General features: G+C 41.3%; 1 protein-coding gene across 2 annotated transcripts in view; it reads right to left on the bottom strand.

Moving 5' to 3' along the window:
* Positions 1 to 21,509, bottom strand: part of HECTD4 (HECT domain E3 ubiquitin protein ligase 4) — a 5,422,508-nt gene that overhangs the window by 1,869,638 nt on the left and 3,531,361 nt on the right. For both annotated transcript variants that reach the window (XM_044068422.1, XM_044068423.1), the window contains exon 40: positions 3,758 to 3,893. In XM_044068422.1, coding sequence (XP_043924357.1) covers positions 3,758 to 3,893 — 136 coding nt within the window. The remainder of the gene's footprint in view (positions 1 to 3,757; positions 3,894 to 21,509) is intronic.

The raw sequence follows: 21,509 nt of genomic DNA, 5'->3' as shown, positions 1-21,509 counted from the left end.
CTGTTATGCAAGTCATTGTTACGGTAATTCGTTGTTTTGAAGGGAATCCATATATTATATATCTATATCTATATATCTATATATAGTTTACTATTTAAATTTCCAATTAGCTTCAGTCAACCAATAAAAAAGGTCAATCTGAAATGCTGAATATGGAATTTTGAATAGTAACCTAAAGCGAAAATGAATACATCGACCACCACAGGTCGATGTATTCAACATTGAAGGAGGTGCTGTCACTCACCTCCTGCTATGCACATTAGCGTACAGTGAACGGTACATTACATGTATGCCCCCTTGCACCCCTCATACCCTCCTGCACATTAAATATATCAATTCCGAAATCACACTTCAGTAAGGAACTGGGCTAATTCCCCATTCCTCACTGAAGAGCGACGTCCCTGCACAATGTTGAACCAAATGATCGACCTACACTACCCATTTGCTGTAGTGTAAGTCGATTGATTTGGGGTCGACATTCTGCCAACAGGGGAAACTGTCTTTCAACCATATACCGGTCGTCGGATGGAGTTTCAAAATTGTCATAGTAAACCTATATGTGTGTGGGTGTGTGTGTGTGATATTGAAGTGCATGTAAGTGCATATAAGAGCAACAAGTTGGCCATAATTTCTTTCACTTTTTACCATAGCTAAACATCAGCAATGCATAAAATAAGTGGCAATCTTTGATGGTCTAGGCTACATATGAAATGAACACATTGCTGGTATACTGGCAGAGTGAGCAGTATTGCTATCTCACAGTGCTTATCTCCCTGAGTTTTGGAGTGTGCATTCATCTTTGTGGAGCCTATATATATGGGTGTTATTCCTGTGCTTTGTATTCTTCCAAACCCCCAAAATTGCGCTGTAGCTGATGTTCGCCCAGTTTGCTTACATAACACATACGTGTGTGTGTGTGTGTGTGTGTGTGTGTGTGTGTATGTCTTGTAGTGGTTTGTCAGGGGCAGTGTGTGTTCCACACTACAATACATATGAATGCATACATAAATATCCTAGGTAATGAAAAACAATAAGGCACAGAATGCATAATAAAACACCTAGACACTTTGACCTTCTGAGAGCTGTCATCCTTGTCTGTATAAATGTCTTAGTACTGTCCTCTGCTTTGGGCCCTACCTGGTCTAAAACTCACCCTGTTCAGAGGTGGGCACAAGGATTACTACTGTTTGTGTGGCGACAAGGGATACTGTGGTCATTATTTTTTTAATGTTCCTCAGTCAAATTTTAGAACTGTGCATTGAAGGTCTCTATAGCTTGTGCACTGACTGCAGGCACAGCAGTTATTATTTATTTGACTTTCCTCAAAATCACACAGAGATGTGCATAGAAAGTCATTATAGCTTGTCTAAGGCCAGTGTAGTCTGTAGAAGCAACAAGTTGGAATGAATTACTGTGAGTATTATTTTTTTACTTTCTTCACAACTGTAATCAAATATGTACACTGGTGGCTATCAAATGGGTGTAAGGGTGAGGAGGCATACTTCATATGCACAGTTGACAGCAACAGGTTGAAATATGTTGCTTTACTCTGTAATTTCACTTCCCTCCTACCTTGAGTTCATAGGAGTATATAGAGGGTGTACACCTTTTGGGGTTAGAGCTGAGACAGCATGCTGTATAGATGGCATCAACTTGCAATACAAGATATGGCCATTTGTCATTTCTCTTCCATCCCAATTTAACACCAGAAGGCTACACAGAAGGAAACTATCTTGTTCTCTCTTTTTTTTTTTTTTTTTTTTTTTTTTTTTTTATAAGTAGAGAGGATTACGATTTATGCAGTCTCACAAGCATTTTATTCTCAATTTGAGGGCTACTGCTAATGGGTTACTAGCAACTACCTTGATATCAACCTTGAACATTAAGCCCTAGACATGAATTACTTGTTCCTTGGAAGAAAAAAAAGTTACTTTCCCACATCATGATTTTTGTTCAGGCCATCACCGCTGGACCAAAGGTTGTATAAAACATCTCTAATATGTACCTTAGAATATTCAAAATCCCATAACTTCTGTTGGTATTGTGGCCCCCAGACCCCCAGCGTAATTAAATTCTTTCCTAGATGGTTACTACAGTATACTCTCAGCATTCTGGATGTGTTGAAAGGATGTAAGAAAAAGCTGAAAAGTAATAAAGCATTTGGTAAAACAAAACAAAATATTCTTGATAGTATGAGGAAGAAAGAATGGGAGGAAAACAGGGGAGTATTGGTTTGGATGCCTAGGTGACGGCAGATAACATGGGTAAGGAATACCATGGAACACTTTGCGTAGGGCTTTATATCAAATAAAGCTTGCCCATGCAGTCACTGAGTAAGACAGTTAAACTGCTGTTTGTGGATGTAACTTACTAAAAGGAACATGACCACCCTGAGGCAAGGAGTATGCATTCATTCTGCAGGGGATGCGGCTTATTTGTCCAGAGATGGAAGAATGAAAAGGTGGCAGTCCTATATATCCACAACCTATCTGCAATTGTGAAGAAAGAAAAATCGCTCTCAGTAATTCATTCCAACTTGTTGCTCCTACAGAGTACACTGGCCCTAGACAAGCTACAGTTAAATGTTTACATACAAAGACTGCTGATAAATGCCACAGACGTTAAAAATAGCACATTGCAAGAGCACTAAAATCATCTTTTACAATACAAGCAGGAGCTTCTCCAAGTAAAACTTGTAATCTGTTTTTACCATGTTATAAGGGCACAGTAATCCCATAAATTTAGTCTATTATAAAAGTTATGTACAGGGACTGCTGAAAGTGAGTGTTCCAGTACTCAGAAAGACTTCACTATTCCATTTTGTGTTGTGTCCATGGGTGCTGATCTGATAGAACATAACAACGGTATTTTACACTATTGTTTTTCCTTATCAGGCTCTTTATCTAGCTTTTGCACAATTTCTTTTTTCTTCCATTTTCCCTGAACCCAATTTAGAATTCTTTTTAGATTTTTAAGTCTCTTGTTTAAGTTTGCTACAGTGACAGGTTTCCATTTCTTAGTCACTTTTTTCTATTTTTTCACCTTTTCTTCACTTTGAAGCAAGTGTGACTGTCAGGCTTTTTAAATACCTTACTTTGGCCGCCATACTAAATTGAAGACAATGTTCGCAAGATTTAGCACTGTGAAATGACACCAAATAAATAAAACTGCATATGAAAATGTTTCTGACAGACTGTTTACTGCAGGCACACTTGTTACCAGAGCCTTTTCACAAATTGCAGACATGTACAATATTCCTAAAATAAACACACTAGTTTTTTAAGAACAAATAAACAAAACACAAACATTTCTGTTCAAGGAATATAGACTAAACTGCTAAAGAATTACCCATAAATTCAGCTTCTGAATACAGAAGAAATGAAGGTGGCAGTGGATAATGTTGGCTTTATCTGGACTGGGTACCAGCTAAATTAAGAACCCGCATAAGGTAAATATTATCCCATAAAAAAGCAGGTATGAATGGTATAAAAATAAATTAGACTGGGTGAGGACTGACTGCACAGACATGAAGCCCACTTTTGCACGATTCCTTCCAAAATAAAATATAAAGTCTGACAACGTTCACTGTCTCACAAGTAATATGACTTTTTAGCAACTACTAAAGCTATAACTGTTTAAACTGAACATGAAATAAAAATAAGTGTTATTCTGAGGCTCAGACTATTTACGCCTAACACATTTTGTTAATTATAGTTATGCTAAAAGGTTAAAAATTCTCAACGTCTTTATTGCTTACTTTTTCTGCAGTTGTAGTCCAGATTTGTGCTGTATTTGACTCTGGGGCCATAAGCAGATTATGAAGTAAAGCAATCACTTCTGCAGCCATACTGTTAGCCACATGGCCACTAATGAAAGGTCTGACTGGATCTGTCCTGCAAAAGAAGCAAAAGCAACAATATTCCTTCAGTGCCTCATCACTTAAAACCAACATGAAAATAAGGCAGTGGATTTTATATTTAACAAGAAATCTGAGTATGAAACAAAAAAACAAGAAATGAACCACTGTGTGCACTGCTGTGTTTTTATACTGTTTTCAATTAAAACTACATTTTTAAGATACAAAGAAACCCAGAGAACTTCTACATCTCACTGCATTAAACTGAATAGATGCAAGCATTTTAATAAGCATTTAACCACCTGGTTTCTGCAGAGCCACTCCAGACCTTTTACACTGGGTCTTCAAGACTTGCCTCTAAGTACGTATCACAAACATTTAGAATTACAGCTGTATGGCCCACATAAAGTTAGTCATCATCATCATTATCTTGACTCCTGGGGTGAATTTCCCCTTATTTCTATGCTGAAGCCTCAGAAGTGGAGAGCGATAGAGTGCACGTGTGTGTTACGTTTTAACATAAACAATTATTTACTTAAGTGATAAGTACTATGCACTGTGATAATTACAGGAAAACAAGACTGTATTTTGGTAATCAGATACAATTAAAAACTTTTATGAAACATTAACAAATGATTAAAACTTAATAAAACAGAATGAAAACTATAGTTTCAGAAATTATACAAATTACATTATTTTTCTGCAAGGCTTAAAGAAATTTTACCTCTAAAAATGGCATTTCGAGGAATTCCCAAAAGAAGCTTTCATATTAGAAAGCAGTGAATGCCACAGCCAAGGTGGAAGGCAGACAAAAGATCAGCCAAAATGCTTCTTGGTACAACACGAGGAATCACTAGTATCTTTTCTTTACCAGAGTGTAACTGATATAACAGAACATAAGCTGTTCGAGATTAAATGGGTTCAGGTCATGTAGTTCTCTTTTGTTAACAATCCCGCTCTGGTAGCAACCGCAAATCACACAACACAGAAGCAGAAGTAATGAGTTAAGTGTAAGGATCTCATGGATTGTGACTTTTGCAGTCACAAACTGCTATCTAAGAAAGTGTCACAAAATCCAGTGCCGACATCACTGCATCAGTCTAGTCAGGAGGATACGAGCACATGAATAACTAATTCAAGATCAGAAAAGAAATCTACTCTTTGATTTGGAATGTTGTTCAGATTACAGCCAAATACTTAACCACAACTGGCACCCTACCTGTAAGTGACAGCATCCTACACAGGTCCAGGAATACGCTTACATCTTGGAACCTTAAGACCAACTTCTGCCTGTTCTCTTCTGTTAAAAAAGGGTGAAGGGAATTTGAGGATCTTATAGTCCCATTCATCAACACTGCTTCAGACTTTGCTGGACTAAACCTTAAAACTGCTACAATTCATATAATTATGGGCAGACGCTAAGAGGTTAATTGCAGTAAAATCAGATATAAAGCAATGGCTGAAGAAGAGGTTTAGTTGAACGTCATCATTTCAATAATGACTCTACATCTCCCCCCAGAATGTTCTGTCTCAATGGGAGTTAGTACAACATCAAGTCTAAGGTTGCCCAATCCAGCCTGCAGCACTCTGCAGGGGACTGGGCAATCAAAGAGATTAATCTTGATGCAAGCTGTTGACTGTACCCCCAACAGGAAAGAGATGAACCAGTGCAGGGCTGCAGGTGTTAAGTCCACAGCAAGTTAATAGCTGCATAATAAGGATCCCATAGTTTAAATTTATCCCAACAATCAGGGAATGTCAAGAGGCGCGTATGAGATTCAAGCTGCTGCATACAGTTGTCTTCAGAATGTTTTTTTTTTTTCCTGGAGGATGAAAGACATTTTTTGGATGAAAAACAGGCTAAGGAGAAAATACAAAAGTTTATCCAACAAAAAGTAAGCCACCAAACAGAAGGGGACTCTGCTTCTCATTTTACTGTCACTAAAGCTCACAGAGAGATTTTGCCAGTGAAAACTTCTCCAGTATTCTAAAGGAAAATGCTTGTGAGAGAAAAAAGCACATGACTGACCAAAAGAATTGGAAGTCCCTTGGACTTGAACTAGAGTCTGGGGCTGGGAGATGAAGATGAACAGGAAGATGACCAGTAACAATGAAATTAGTGAATAAATATGAGATTATAGATAAGGCCACTCTATAACCAGATAGGATAAGTTATTTTGAAAACAAGAATGGAAACTGGCTAGGTTTAAAATGACCTGCCAGGGCAGTTTGCCTAGTACTTACCTGTGATCCTATTATAAAGCATCAACCAAATTTGTGAAATGTGCCTTTGCAAAAAAAAAAAAAGTAGCTGAGAAAGACTGGCCTTTTGTGGAACTTTGTTAAACCTGTGGGTGTACCGTAAACTATATACCCCACTTTTTGTTATTAATGTTTAAAAGGACACTAAAAGAAAAAAATAAATAAGTTTAAATGAAATAAATTTTGTTCTTAATAGTATTTGTATGAAACCTTTAATGATACAGTCTGCATGTTATATAGTAAAGTAGATTTATAGAGTATGCAGTCAGGAGTATCTTAAATGTGGAGGGTGAGGGTGAGTCTTTTCAGTGATCGTTGTATGTGATAAAGCTATTAAAGCAAGCTCATACTTTTTTAGATTTCTGAAATATAGACAATACAATGTAAAAGGCAAAGAAAGGCTCAACAACATCAAGTTTAAGTTAATATGCTGTAATCTTGGGCTGTTGGGTTGGGGGATGGGGTATAAAAGTGCACTGGTTTCCACTTACTTTGTCATAGATGAATAAAAGAATGGATTAATGTCCTTAGCTTAATCTAAAAGCAAGTGTATTCTGTAAGCAACTAGGTCTGACAAATAAGACAAAGTGTTGAATGCCATGAAAAGTGCTAAGTCTCATGCATATGCAATGACACTAGCTTTTTTTTTTGTTTTTACTTTAAAAAGAAGTTATGTACCTACCATAACATTCCATGTTAGTTGTCTTCATCTCGCCTTCTTTCTTGCTGGTTGGGATCGGAGCCAATCCTCGGCTCCGACTCGGCCATCTTTTATAGCTCGAGAGCTGTTTACTGGCTCGAGGTTACCCCTTATCCCATGATGCCTAGCGCTAGCTACCCAGATCTCATTTGTAATAGCTAACCCCAGACATAGCCAGAGAATCAACCTGTCCAAACAAATAGGTTGAGCATACCTGTCATACTATCTAAGTCAGTAGAGGAAACAAACCAGAGAACACTCAGCCAGTGAAACTAAAACTCCTCTCAATCCAATAGGACAGGGGGAAGGAGGGTAGGACGCAAGAAAGAAGGCGAGACGAAGACAACTAACATGGAATGTTATGGTAGGTACATAACTTCTTTATGTTAAGTTGTCTATCTCGCCTTCATTCTTGCTGGTTGGGACAGCGTCCCTAGCACCTACAATCCAGGGCGGATCATTGGAACGGACTCTTCAGAACAGTGGAACCAAAGTCAGCTCTGCTCCTGGAGACCATATCTAGCTTGTAATGAGAAATAAAGGTATGAGGATTTGCCCACGTAGCAGCTGCACAGATAGAATCCATGGGCAACCTAGACTGGAAGGCTACAGAGGTGGCCAAAGCCCTAGTAGAATGACCTTTTGGTTCGATAGGCAACTGTTTGTTTCTCAATTGATAAATTAAAGTAATAACGTGAGAAAACCACCTGGATAAGGTCACTTTGGAAACTGGGAGACCTTGTTTGCCTAGGGCGTATGAAAGAAATAGTTGGTCCTACTTCCTTATAGCCTTAGTCCTATGCAAGTAAAAACGCAATTGTCTATGAAAGTCCAATTGGTGTAATTTGTATTCGGCCTTGTTGGAGTGGTTAGGGAAAAACACAGGAAGGTCAATAGATTGGTTTAAATTGTTTTCTGAGCAGGCTTTCAGAAGGAATGAGGGATTAGTCCTCAGAGCAACCCTGTCCTTATGAAAAACCAAGTATGGAGGACGAACACATAGTGCCTGAAGTTCAGAGACACGTCTGGCTGAAGTAACAGCTACCAGAAAAAGTGTTTTCCAAGACAGAAACTTAATGGAGTAGGATGCTGCAGGTTCAAAGGGGGGCATAATTAAGGAGGTTAGTACCAAATTAAGGTCCCAATGAGGAGGGGGATCTCTCACTGGAGGTCTAAGGAGAGTAGTCCCTCTTAAAAAGGCTTTACAGAGCTTATAAGACATAATGTTTGAATTAGACAACCCAACATGAAAGTTAGAAATGGCCGTCAATTGAACCCTGCCTGTAGCAGATGCGGACTCAGAATGAAAAAGTTGTGCTAGGAACTCCAAAATTTCGTGGACTGGGGCTGAAAAAGGATCTACGTTCCTAGCCTCTGCCCAACAAGAAAAACATTTCTATTTGCTAGCATAAGTCTTTCTAGTTGTGGACTTGTGAGAGGAGACAATAATCTCATGCACGGCCGGGTAAATGCTGGGAAGCCTGGCTATGGTTGGAAGTGGAGCAACCAAGGTGAGCAAGAGTGTTTGGAGGGATTGATGCAGCCCGCCTGACTGATGAATCAGTAGGTCTGGAATCGGATCTAGAGTCCAGAGCTGATCGAGAAGGTAATGGTGCAGGAACGGAAACCGTATCTGTCGAGGCCAGTAAAGGGCAATGAGGATCATTTTGCAAACCAACGGTATTGCTTTCTGTATGAGTTTCGGTATCAGGGGAAATGGAGAGAAGGCATAAAGAAGTCCCTGAGGCCAATCGTGGACTACAGCATCTCTGGGTGTGTGACCTGGAAGTGGAAGAAGGGAGAAGTAGTTGCTGCAATCAAAAAGATCGTAGCAAGGCTGTCCCCATTTGCGGAAGATCAGATCCGTAACTACCTGATTCAGAGACCACTCGTGAGGCATGAGAATAGCTCTGCTGAGCCTGTCCGCTATGACGTTGGACCTCTCAGGGATGTGTGTCACAATCAGAAATCGTTGGAAGGAAATCGCCCACTGTCAGAGACTGAGTGCTTCTCAATATAGGGGGTAGGACCTGGTTCCGCTCTGCTTGTTGATGTACCAGACCACTGACATGTTGTCCGTTTGAATTGCAATGGTCCCAGAAAGGATTGAGTCTTGAAGAGCTTGCAACGCTAGGAGCACGGCTCTCATTTCTAGGACGTTTATATGCAGGTGGTACTCATGAGGTTGCCAAGTACCTTGGACTGTCCTTCCCTGATAATGCCCCCCCACCCTATCAGGGAGGCGTCTGTGGTCACTGTGGCAATCGGAGGGGGCTGAATGAAGGGTCTGCCCTGAGTCACTAGTGGGGAGACCATCCACCAGGAAAGGTGCCTTTTGCATGCTTCTGTAATCATGATCATGTGAGACACGGGCAGCTGTTGGAAAGACCACTGTGTGAACAGAAGCCACTGATGGATCCTCATGTGAAAGTGGGCCAGAGGGATTAGAAGAATTGCCGCTGCCATGGAACCCAGAGTTTGAAGGATGAACCTGACTTGGATCCTTTTGCTCTGTATTAGAATTTGTACTTGCTGGCGAATTGTAGACACCCTTTCTGGCGGTAGCCTTGCGGACATCTTCCTTGTGTCTAAGTCTGCTCCTATATAGGTGATAGATTGACAGGGCAACAAGGCAGATTTTTTGAAGTTTATTGTAATGCCTAGCTGGGAGCAGATTGTGATAGTGTAGCCCCTGGCTTGCAGAAGTTGTTGCCTGGTAGTAGCAGTGAGGAGCCAGTCATCTAGATATGGAAACACCTGGAATCCTCAATGTCTCAGGTGAGCCGTGACCACTGCCATACATTTGGTGAAAACCCTGGGGGCTGTGGTGAGACCAAAGGGCAGCGCTCTGAACTGGTAATGACCGGCTTCCAGCTGGAAGCGAAGGAATCTCCTGGAGCGTCTGTCCATTTTGATGTGGTAGTACGCATCCTGAAGATCTATGGAGCACATCCAATTGTCCTGACCCAGAAAGGGTAGAATGGACTGTAGCGTGACCATCCGAAACTTTGTTCTTTGAACAGACTTGTCTAGTCTGCTGAGATCCAGAATCGGTCTCCAGTCCTCTGTCTTTTTTGGTACCAAAAAGAACCTTGAGTAAGTTCCGGATCCGTGGTCTGCCGGGACTTCCTGGATGACTCTTTTTCTAGCAGTCTTGAAACTTCTATGGCTGCTTGGTCCCTCAGATTGGGTGGAACATCTGGAAGGGATTTTCTCAACGGTAAGGGGGGTTGAGAGAAGGGAATTTTGTAACCTCCGGATATAAGTGACCATACCCATTTGTCTTGCGTTAAATTTTGCCAGGCTTTTGGGTACAGTGAAAGTCTTCCCCCGAATACCTCCAAATGCAGGCAGCCGGGCAACCCTTCAGGGATGCTGAAAGGGCTTCTCAGATAAGGATTCTCTGTTGCCCTGGTTCTGCGGACCCCCTCTGCCACGAAGGCGGCGTCTATTGTTGTTGTTTCCCCCTCTGCCCCTGGAGAAAAAATCACTACGTGTGTCAGGCAAGGCTCCCTGGGATTTTCAGAACCACATTTTACCACTCTTGTGACCCTTGGGGTATGGTCTGGAAGGAGTGGAAAAACAGACACCCACGGCAGAGAGAGTCTTGCCTTCTTGCTCACACCCAGTCAAAGTGTCTTTCACCTGTGGTCCAAAAAGAAAGGAACCATCAAAGGGGGTGTTGTTGAATGACGCTCTAAAGGGTTCCGCAAAGTTACACAGCTGCATCCATGCAGGTCTCCTGAGGGCCACGCCCATATCTGCGGCTCTACTCGCACCATCGGCTGCATGGGAAATGAGCCTCATGGAGGAGTTGACTACAGAATTACGGGTCACCAGCTGGGAAGCCACTTTAGCTTGAGCCCCCTCAGTTGATGGATCTTGAAGGGTATCTCCGAGCTCTTTAAGGAGATCCCTCTGAAGCCGGGTAAAATGGCATAAGTAGTTCAGTGACCTCATAGAAAAGGATGCTGAAGCAAACATTTGCTTCCCGTATCTGTCCATGGTCCTACACTCCTTGTTAGGAGGATGGACAAACGAAGAGGTTTCCGCTAACTCTTTTTTGGTGGCTGCTGCTACCACCATGGGATCAACAGGAACACCTTTGGTAAGGAACTGCTTATCATGGGGTGTTGTGATGAACTTGCCAGGGGGTCTAGGAGTTGGTTCCACTGTATCCAGGGCTGACCAAGCCTTTTGAGCCACCACAGACATAAGTGGATCGAAAAGCGGAGAAACCCAGTAGGTGGAAGGTCGGGAACTGAACGCATCCAGGAATACAGACTCATCCTCGGTAGGGGCTAGGGGATTCCAGTTCCCCCTCTGCTTAAGCATTTTGAGGATGTCCGAAAAGGAAACATCTTCAGAGGGGGATCTTGGGGACCCTTCCAAATCATCTAAGTCTGTACAAGAAGTGACAGATTCAGGGGGAGTCAATGTGCTTCCTCTTGCACTACTTCTTACGAGGGAGCTTCTCTGAATGATCAGGGGAGACCTTGGAAGAAGAGGAAACACCAAATGGGGTGTCCTAGAGTGCCGGTTCCCCACGCTTGGGGTCTTGAGGAGGAGGAGGAGCAGAGGTTGGCACAGGCACTACAGGGGACGGGGCAGATAGTGGAGCTGACTCAGTGGCCAGCACACTCCTCATGACATCGAAGGAGTCCCTGCCACAATGCAGAGAAAACTCCGGTTCCGAGGAAATTGGAATCTTTCTCTGCACCAAGGGAGACGGCTCCAAGGCCAATGTAGGAGCAAAGCTCACCTGCATCGAAGCTCCGAGAGGGAGAATGGGGTTGGACAAGGATCCAATGCCACTCGCCCTCCTCGGAGCCGACGAGGGAGCCCCGGCACCCAGATCCCTCGATGGACGGCACCATTGAGGGAATCAGAGCTGACGATGGAACCGAAGGAGATAAAGATATCGGAGCCGACAGTTCCACTACTCGAACCCCGGCTCCGAGCTCAATGGAGTCGGAGGCGGAACATCGATAGAAGTGGATGGAGCAGACACCTGTTGAGGGCTGGACAACATCTTGGCAAGTGCCTGTGACTTTAGCAACCTACTGACCACTCTCTCCACGTTGTGATCCGAGAGCCTAGAGGATCGAGAGGAGTGAGAAGATCTGTGACTGCGCTCATTTTGCAGCAGGGGAGACCAAGAAGCTGAATGTATCAATTCCAGAGAAGGGGACCTCAGCCTCTTGTGGCTCCACGAAGGCTCCGAAGTTTCTGATGGAGCCGACGGGGAAATAGTCTTATCGGTTCCAGCCGGAACCGAAGTAGCAGGTAGAGTCTGAACCAAAGACGGCTCTGAACTTGGAGCTGACAATTTGGTAGTTTTAGGGGATTTCACAGGCTGAGTGAATCCTGGGGCTTTAAAAGGCCCCTAAGAATAAGCTTATTCCTACACTCCTGCAGAACTCTTGGACTAAATGCATGGCAGATAGAACAAGAGTCCTGCAGGTGCACAGTGCCTAAACAATAGATGCAAGAAGTGTGCCCATCTGTCAGAGACATTTTCTGACAGCATGAGTCACACTTCTTGAACCCAGACACCTTGGATTCTTTGGACATCCTGTAACATAAAATACAATAGCTAACCAATCAAAATACAGTCTACAGAAAAAAGACACAGTACACTACAGACTAAAGCTAAAGTTTTTTTTTTTGATAGGAAATCCTCTAACTCAAATGGCTAGCCTATAAAGAAGGTAGAAGGAAAGCCTCTAACTTAAACAGCTAACCTGACATAAAAGGAATAAGGAGGGGGGCGAGGGGGAGAACTCTCTAAATTAAACAAGTTCTAAAGGGAAGGGAAAGAAGCTACAAATACACACTAGCTAACACAACAAATATAAGACTAAAGATTAACAAAAACCCCTAAGAAAAAGACTATTTCTAATAAAAAGGTTCTATAAAGAAACTTTATACTAGCCTGAGCCAGAAAAACGACACCTCGCAGCTGAAGCAGCAAACGAGATCTGGGTAGCTAGCTCTAGGCATCATGGGATTACGGGGAGCCTCAAGCCAGTTAACAGCTCTCGAGCTATAGAAGATGGCCGAGTCGGAGCTGAGGATCATCTCCGATCCCAACCAGCAAGAATGAAGGCGAGATAGACAACTTAACATCAAATGTTCAGTGGGAGTTAAGAAATCTGCAGTGGAAGGCAGTTGTACATTCCTGAGAGTTCAGAGCATTGCTTGCTGAGGGAAAGGCAAAATTTAAAGGTACAAGGCCAAGCAGTTCAGAATGAAAATAAAGTTTTAAATTACTGGAAGTGAAGAAGAGATAGCAGCTTCCCTGGCAGCCTTTATCCTTCAATGCATTTAATAGAATAGGGTGTTATTTAGTTTTTCTTAAAGATAGCCAGGGTAATTTTTCTTAAGGCTAAAAGATAATGCTTCCATTGCCCTGCTCATAAAATCTCAGCTTACGCTGTTGAATGCTTTCTCTGCATCAAACCCACCAACAGCAGCAGTATTTTCTTACACTTCTCTTCCCCCTGCTCAACATTTTTCTACTAATGTGGTTAATATGCTGCCCCTCCACAAAACCACAAATTCATATTTATCTATTTCAGCAACACCTTTCTAATTCTTATAGGTAATATACATATAAACATTTTATAATCATAGGTTAACATTAAAATACGTCTATATGAAGCTGTATTGGATGGGTGTTTACTGTCCTTGGGTATTACAGCCACCACAGCTTTCTACCAGGATGTTGACACTTCTCCTATTTTTACAATACTATTAAGCAAACGCTTCCAGATCTTTATCACTTTCTTTCCTCCCAGCTTCCAAATTTTCACAGGAATGTTATCTATTCCTGGAGACATTCCTGCAGATTGATTATACAACACAATTTTATCTTATCTCATGTATTAATTGTTAACTGTTGGGCCTCATCTATCTCTAACCTTGGCATATCTAAGTCTTCCATAAATATTTCCATCTGTGCTTTTCCTTGATTTCCACATTCCTTTGCTTTATATACATTTTCATAAAAAATTTACAAAATATCTCCAATACCTCTGCAGGATCTCTGGTTATTTTTCTTGTTATAGGCTCCCTAAGTTTGACAACACCAGCTTCAAATTTCTGCTGCCTAAACTGTTGTGCAAAAAATGTTTGCGCACTGGAATTATCATAAAAAACAACTGCTTAACAGCAATCTTTCTTAACCTGTGCATATTATCCAAATATTCCCTTATTTTCTCTTTAATAAACTGCAATGGCACCTCTACTTTTTCTGTGAAATCCCTCTTATTTTGTAATATTTAAACCTTTGTCAGCCTGACTAAATAATTATTGTTACTTCTTAACATTTCTCTTTTTTCTTTTATTTATATCCTATTTTTAAACTTCTCTTTCATTTTATCTCTCTCCCTTAGCTGTAACTTCTGAAGAAATTCATATCTTCCCTACTAACTCTCAAATACCTTCCACTACCCATTCCTTAAATTCCTCTCTTTTTAACAAGTAGGTGGGAAAGCACCAGTGTCTCATTTGTACTTCTTTACCTGCATTTTTATCACTGCTGTTATTAGCACATGACCTGAAATAGTTACTGAATGTGTGCTGAAGCTTTCAATTAGATGCATATGATCCTGTGAAATATAACTTCTGTCCTACCTAGCCCAGTTACTATACCTTGGAGTAATTAACTCACATCTTCCACACCAAATATTGTTATTTTTTTCAGAAATCTAACCTCTTTTGTTATAATTTCCTTCCTAGGTCCCCAGATACATTCTCACTGTTGCAAATCAAGTTCCAGTCCCCACCTGTAATATTCCCTGCTGAAAGATGATATTTCTCCCCAAATTTTCTTAGACTCCATAATAGCTGTTTTAGTTGAAATATAAATACATGCCAGTGTAATCCTTTTCACTTGCCAGCAGTCCCTTGCTACCACAAATCTACCATTTCAAGAGAGTGTTATGACAAAAAGGGACCCTGTATTCTAATTTACGTAGTAAAACATTTTTTGCAATGGCTAATCAGGATTTTGGAGAGAAGATGACTAATCTTGTAACAAATTTTCAGATGAATTAGGACTTTATTAGTTATATTTTAAAAGTGTGCATTGTAAAAGAAAGAGCTGTTTCAAGAATGAAGCCTAGGTATCTTTGTTCAGTGATAGTGGGGATAATACTACCATTATTATCCTTTTATACAAGGAGGGGGGATAGTAGGTAGTTTCTTTGTAGTAAAGTCCAGAAAATAGAGGATTATGATCGGGTCACCAATTGTAATAAGTATATTAGATGTTCAAGACAATGATGCCTCCTCAAGAGTGAAGCTTGACAGGTGAATCCTGGCGTCCATATCGAGAACACGTAACACTCTGTTGCATTCGGAGATTCAGTCATAATTCTTTTTAGTACATGGAGATTTATTTTCTCCATGCACTCCAAATTAATCAAAACTAAGATTAAAAAATGTAAAAACTCCACAAAGGGGAAGCCACCACGGATCCCGGGAACTATCAACCTATTAGCCTGACGAACCTGGTCTGCAAGGCCATGGAACGTATCATCATGGAACTCATAAACAAAGACATTGGTAACCTCCAAACTCTGGATCCCACCCAATTCGGGTTTGTGAAAGGCAAATCATGCCTCCTGAACCTGATCGACTTCTTTGAGGCAGTCACCAAAGCCATGGATGAGGGTAAGGTGGTTCACACAGCCTATCTTGACCTCGCCAAGGCTTTCAACACCATCCCCCATTCTGGAATTATAGCCAAACTCACTAAACTAGGTATAAATCCCTACGTTACAAGATGGGTTGCCAACTGGCTCACTGGCAGAAACCACACTGTAAAAGTTGCAGATTCCAAATCTGACCTCAAAGCAGTGACAAGTGGAGTACCACAGGGTTCCGTCCTGGGACCTCTCCTGTTTGGTATCTACTTCTCTGAAGTACAGGCTAACACAGAAGTCCTCTGGCTAACGAAGTTCACAGATGACTGCAAACTAGGAGCCATTGTCAAGTCCCCAAATGATGTGGACATCCTACACAAGGGCCTTGCTGAGACAGATGCCTGGTGTCAGAGCCATGGCCTCAAGCTCAATGCCAAAAAGTACAGTGCCATCCCCTTTGGTAAAAACTCTGTACCCATGAACTACCACATAGGCAGCAATCTATGAGACCTTAGGACCCAAGTGGACAGTAGTCTCTCCTTTGATAGTCACATCGCCACAGTAGTCAGGAAGTCCTTCTACATGGCACACCTCATCATAAAAGGGTTCTCATCCAGGAAAAAAGAGGTCATTGCTCCCCTCTACTCATCACTCATTAGACCCATTACAGAGTACAACACCCCCTTTTGGAATTTACCTCACAAGACATCTGCAGCAGCTAGAAAGGCCACAGAAGAACCTCACAAAGAGGATTACTGGCCTCAAACAAATGCCCTATACTGACCACCTCAAAAAACTCCAGCTTTACTTCGTAGCATATCGCCTACTCCGAGGTGACCTCTGCCTAACATATAAAGCTATGTCAAACCCAGAGCTGTTGGACATGCTACACCTAAAGAAATCCCAATGCCTCCGAGCTACACGCTCTAGGGACCTAAACCTTGTCACTACAAAAAACAGGACATGCTGGAGGGATAGATTCCTGTCCCAGAGACTTCCTGTACTCTGGAACAAGCTACCCATCTATGTCAAGCAAAGTTCTTCATTAGCACTCGAAGAAAAATCTTGATGAGTGGATGGGAAATAGGAAATACACCCCGGGGATCACTTCTGTGTCTCTGCTGGACAGTGGCACAGGAAAATAACTTTCTTGGGTGGCGTAAGCTATGGAACCTTGCTGGCTAGGCTTACGTAGGCCCTTGGGCCGATAGTCTAGTACTTACCTATGAACCTATAATGTGTTATGCTAGCTTTGAAAGATGGTAAAGCAGTGGGGATGTGGTTGACATCTTTAAGTATTCCCTGCATAATGGAAGCAGCTGTAACCAAAATAGTGGGTGTACTTCAGCAAAGAGAAGGCAGAAACAAGAGTTGAAACCTGTTTTACTTCCTGCTGCTGTTTTTTGGTTGGTGATGTCTACTTTTAGTGCAGATACAATGTTAACAGGACCTAGGTGGTTGCTTGGTAAATGTTTAAGCATCCTACTAAGCATTAAAGTTGGGTTTCACGCTACATCAGTGCTGTACCAGGATGTAATTTAGCCACGTTTTTAGCAAAATCATGGCACTCCGTGCACTACATCAGTTTTACTGGGGTTGATTAGAAACATGTTGGAAGTGGAAAGCCTGTATAATTAAGTGAAGTTAGCTTGCAGTTTGTTGATGATCATTGTTAACTATCACAGCTTTCAAATGCACATTCCTGGGGTCACTAATCACTGTTAACTAGCAAAGCCTTCATTCTCTCCATTCTTGACCACATCTTCCGTAGTTAGTTCTACATCCAGAACGGCACACTTTCTGGTTCAGGTCAGCTGACTGAATTTGTCACAGTCTAGGACAACATTCAACTCCTACCTACTTTTAATTTAGTAATATCCCAGTTTGTTCCTGACAGATTCAGATCCTCCATGAATTCTGCCATTTCCTCCTCTGCTATTCCTGTTTGCTGGCCTCCAGTCACTCATCGTCTTTAATCAGTGTTACAGATGACATGATAAACTATCAAACCACTAGCATGTTCTCATCATATTTAGAAATCTGGAGGTGGTACAAAACTAAGCAATTCATTTATTTTAACAGGGTTGATCCTCAAACCCAAGGAATAAATAAAACAGAAGTCTGCTGTGCACACACTAGGTATATAATACAGACAGGTATAGCTTTTTTTTAAAGGCATACAAATAAAAATAAAAATTAAAAAAAACTTTTTAACATGTGTGCTATAAAGCCATCTTGAAATCAACTCCCAATTGCTATTTATATAATTTTAACACTCAAATACAACATGAGTTCTCTCACAACCGAATCAGACAAGGACCAATACTAACCAGATAAATAAGTCAATGAATACAGAAGGCACAAAAGCTCTACTTTTTGGACTCTTACTTAACTAAGTCTTGGTCCAATGACAATAAAAAGGTCTGAGTTCTAAACTGCTCTAGCTTTCTATGAATTAATTGCTTTCCCTAAGCTACAGTAAGGCTTAGATGGTTGCAATCATATCTAGTAAACGAGTCCTGGATGACTTTCACATCCATTTCTTTTACATGCATCTCACTGAAGGGGATGGATCAATGAAAATGATGGACATGCTGTTAAGGCAAACAGAAGAGGTTTATTACACTACATTCCCTTACTCTACTTTACCAAAGTACTTAATCTAGGTACCCATTTTGCCTACTTCTCTCCAGCATCACTTCATCCTTGTCTGCTTCTTTGCTATGCTCTGCTTCTGTTTTTTTTTTTTAATTCTCTGTATTGTATGAATACCAAGCCCTTATTTTGCTTCTGTGACACCGCCTCCTTCCTTCCATGTTTGTCTAAAGGTACAATCATTCAGACTCATTTTTGTAATATAAAGGTAAACCTGAGTGTCACTTCTTGTTTAAGATGGAGTTATTACAGTCCAACAGCCAGTCTTTCTGCCAGATCTCCCTCATCTTCCTACAAATCTTTACAGCATGTTGTTGCCCCCTAATCCTCTCTTCCTATGCATGCTGGCTGCCAGGACATGTAAAACTTCTGAGAACACTAAGAACACTACACCACCAACTCCCTCTTGTAACACCTCTCTGCCACCACTGTGGCCCAATGTGCTACCACCTCAGCTGTCTCCACTGACAGATCAATGGTGCCTACATGCACCACAGTGTGTATCCACCACTCCCCCTTGGTTATTTCCTCCATATCTTACTCTAATTCCAAATATCATTTCATTTAATTTCCTTGTAATGTGCTTCCTCATTTTTCCACTTGCTAAGACTCTCAATCTCTTCTTTACTGAATCTTTTATCACCAAATTCCACTAAACTCTCTATAGGCGGCTTTCAACTTCTTCACTTTCAGCTCTATGCCATTAACCTTCTTTATGCAACCCTGTACTTCCTCTTTCAGCGATGCCAGCTCTCTTGCATGGCTGTGCTGGTTGCCTCCTTCCCTGTACTGCATTAGATCCCTTTCCAATCCAGTCCCTCTTGTACTATTCCCCACTATCCTCTTTCACCTCCAGAACTCCCATCTTCCCAAATGTTACTTCCCTACCCACTTCTGCCCTAATGTCTTATGTGGTGTTGGTTCTTCTAAGGCAACCCCTGACTTTTTTTTATTTCCTCATCACTTGTCAGTGCTCTATATGTGGCCTTTCACCTTTGCTTTCTTCCTTCATCTTGCCTCTCTTCTCTGGCTGTATTGCTTTCTTTTTCCTACAGATTATTCTGTGCTGCAGCCCTAGCCTGTACTCATCTAACAACCTTTGTCCTTCCCCCTCTTATTCCTTCCCCATTCTTTCAGTTGGCCTTCTTCTGCATTTTCTTCTCCAAATCCACTTTGCCATGTCTCATCTCGTTACCTAATCCACTACCATTTCCTGCTCCCATATTTTCAATGATGTCCCTATTCTTTGCAGGCTCCATCATCCTCTGCCAGTACAAAACTTCCCTGAATCAAACAACTGAATCACATCTTGAAGGTCATAACAAACTCTGTCCTATTCTCTCTCTCTCTAGATATATATATATATATATATATATATATATATACATACACAAACACACACACACACATACATATGCATATACGTATATATGTATACATAAACATATACACATTGGTCTACTTCAAATCAGCAAAAACTGACATTATCGAAACTCAATTCATCAAGACGAGTATGCCGAATATGCACAATCAATTTCTGACAACATCGAATCCCAGAACATGTTTGGCAAACTCGGCTCGATGAATTGGGCTTCAACGATGCAGGCTTTCACTGATTTGAAGTCGACCTATATACACACGCACACATATAATATACATACACACCCATATATACATAGATATTTTAAATTATTTAAAAGCTAATATTAGCGGGCTGGAATATAACATTTTTGCTTTCCAAATTTCATATATTAAATCTGGAACGTTTACAAGTCTAAATCACTGTACATTTAACTACTGTCTTAGAGTGTTGCCCTTTCTGATGAGACATTAAAACAAGGCCCCATCTTCCTGAGTTGGTGGTAGATGAGATGGATGTAAAAGATCCCAAGACAACTATCAAAAAGAGCAGGGTTCCTTTATTTATATACAAAAGAACTCTTACTTACAAAATATTTACATATTTACAGATACTTACAAATGTACAAATATATAGATGTACAAATCTGTTTAATCAAATTCATAATTTACTTTACAGTCATACCAAATTTTCATCCCTATTAGACCCTGACTCCTTTTTCCATAACCACCATTTGATTTTACTTAATATTGCTGCTAAAAATCTATTTACCATTTAACACAATTTCATTTATTCATTCATTCCATATATAAAAATAACTTTTTATCTACTCTTTTTTTAACATATGGCCAGATTCAATAAACCCTACATGGTCCTTTACAGTGTGCGTATCCACACGACAGTGCACTGCTTTGGATTCAGTAAGCGGCACTACAGGGTGTGCAGAGCTGTGCAAACAAAGAAAACACTGTGGCATGCTAATTACTGCATAAGCAGCTGAACGTGATGTTAATCAACCAATCCAAAATGGAGGAGCTATTCAACAAGCTATAAAGCATCTGTGTAATCTCAGTACTGGTTTTCCTTGCGAATTTCAAAACTTATTAGAATACAGCCATGGAAAGGAGTCTACACAGAAACAATGTTAGGGTCTACTGTTGCTTTGATTCATGTGTATGTGCAACAGGCTGAAGCCTATGCTGCTGCTGCTGCTAACAGAACACGGCCAATAAGGAGAAGAGTTTTCAGACCCCATTTCACTTATCACAATCTGCATGATGTGGAAACTGCAGAGCACTACGGGATGGACAGAGACGTACTACAGGAACTCTACAATGCCTATTGTCCTCAAATCAGAGCCAGGGCAAACCGAGAAGAAATAATAACAGTAGACACAAAGATATGTGCAGCACTTGGAACTTTTAACTATAGGAACCTTTCAGAGACTAACTGGGGACATGCTGGGGGTGTCACCGGCATCAACATCCAGGATCCTTCATCAATTCCTGAATGTTATGATCCAACATGCCAGTGACCACATATATTTCCCCCACACTCCTGAGGACAGGGATACAAATATGCAGGAGTTCTACTCTGAAGTACTGGGTGCCACGGATTGTCACATATAGAAATTAAGGGAAGGGGCTACACAAATAGGAAGGGCTTCCACTCTATTAACTGACAAGTCGTGTGTAATGCTAAGGGTATCATCTTGAACGTGTGTGCTGGCAACCAAGGCAGTTACCACAACTCACATATCTAGCATACCTCCCAACTGCATCAGATGTTCACTGGGGGGATATCCCACAGGGTCATATACTGGAGGATGCAGGTTATGCACTGGAACCATGGGTGATGACGTCCATCAGAAATGCAAACACAGCCATAATGAGGCATACGCTCAAACCAAAAATATCAGTGTGTGTGTTTGGGCTGCTGAAGTTGTGGTACCGGTGTCTAGATACATCTGGGGGAGCCCTGCAGTACAATCCACATACATATAATGAAATATTCACCATCTGTGCC

Source organism: Protopterus annectens, chromosome 4.part0 (genome assembly GCF_019279795.1).
Source record: "Protopterus annectens isolate FY-2018-M chromosome 4.part0, PAN1.0, whole genome shotgun sequence".
NCBI classification, from domain to species: domain Eukaryota; kingdom Metazoa; phylum Chordata; order Ceratodontiformes; family Protopteridae; genus Protopterus; species Protopterus annectens.
Note: the sequence above shows the minus strand (reverse complement) of the source record. Positions and strands in the feature narration are given on the sequence as shown.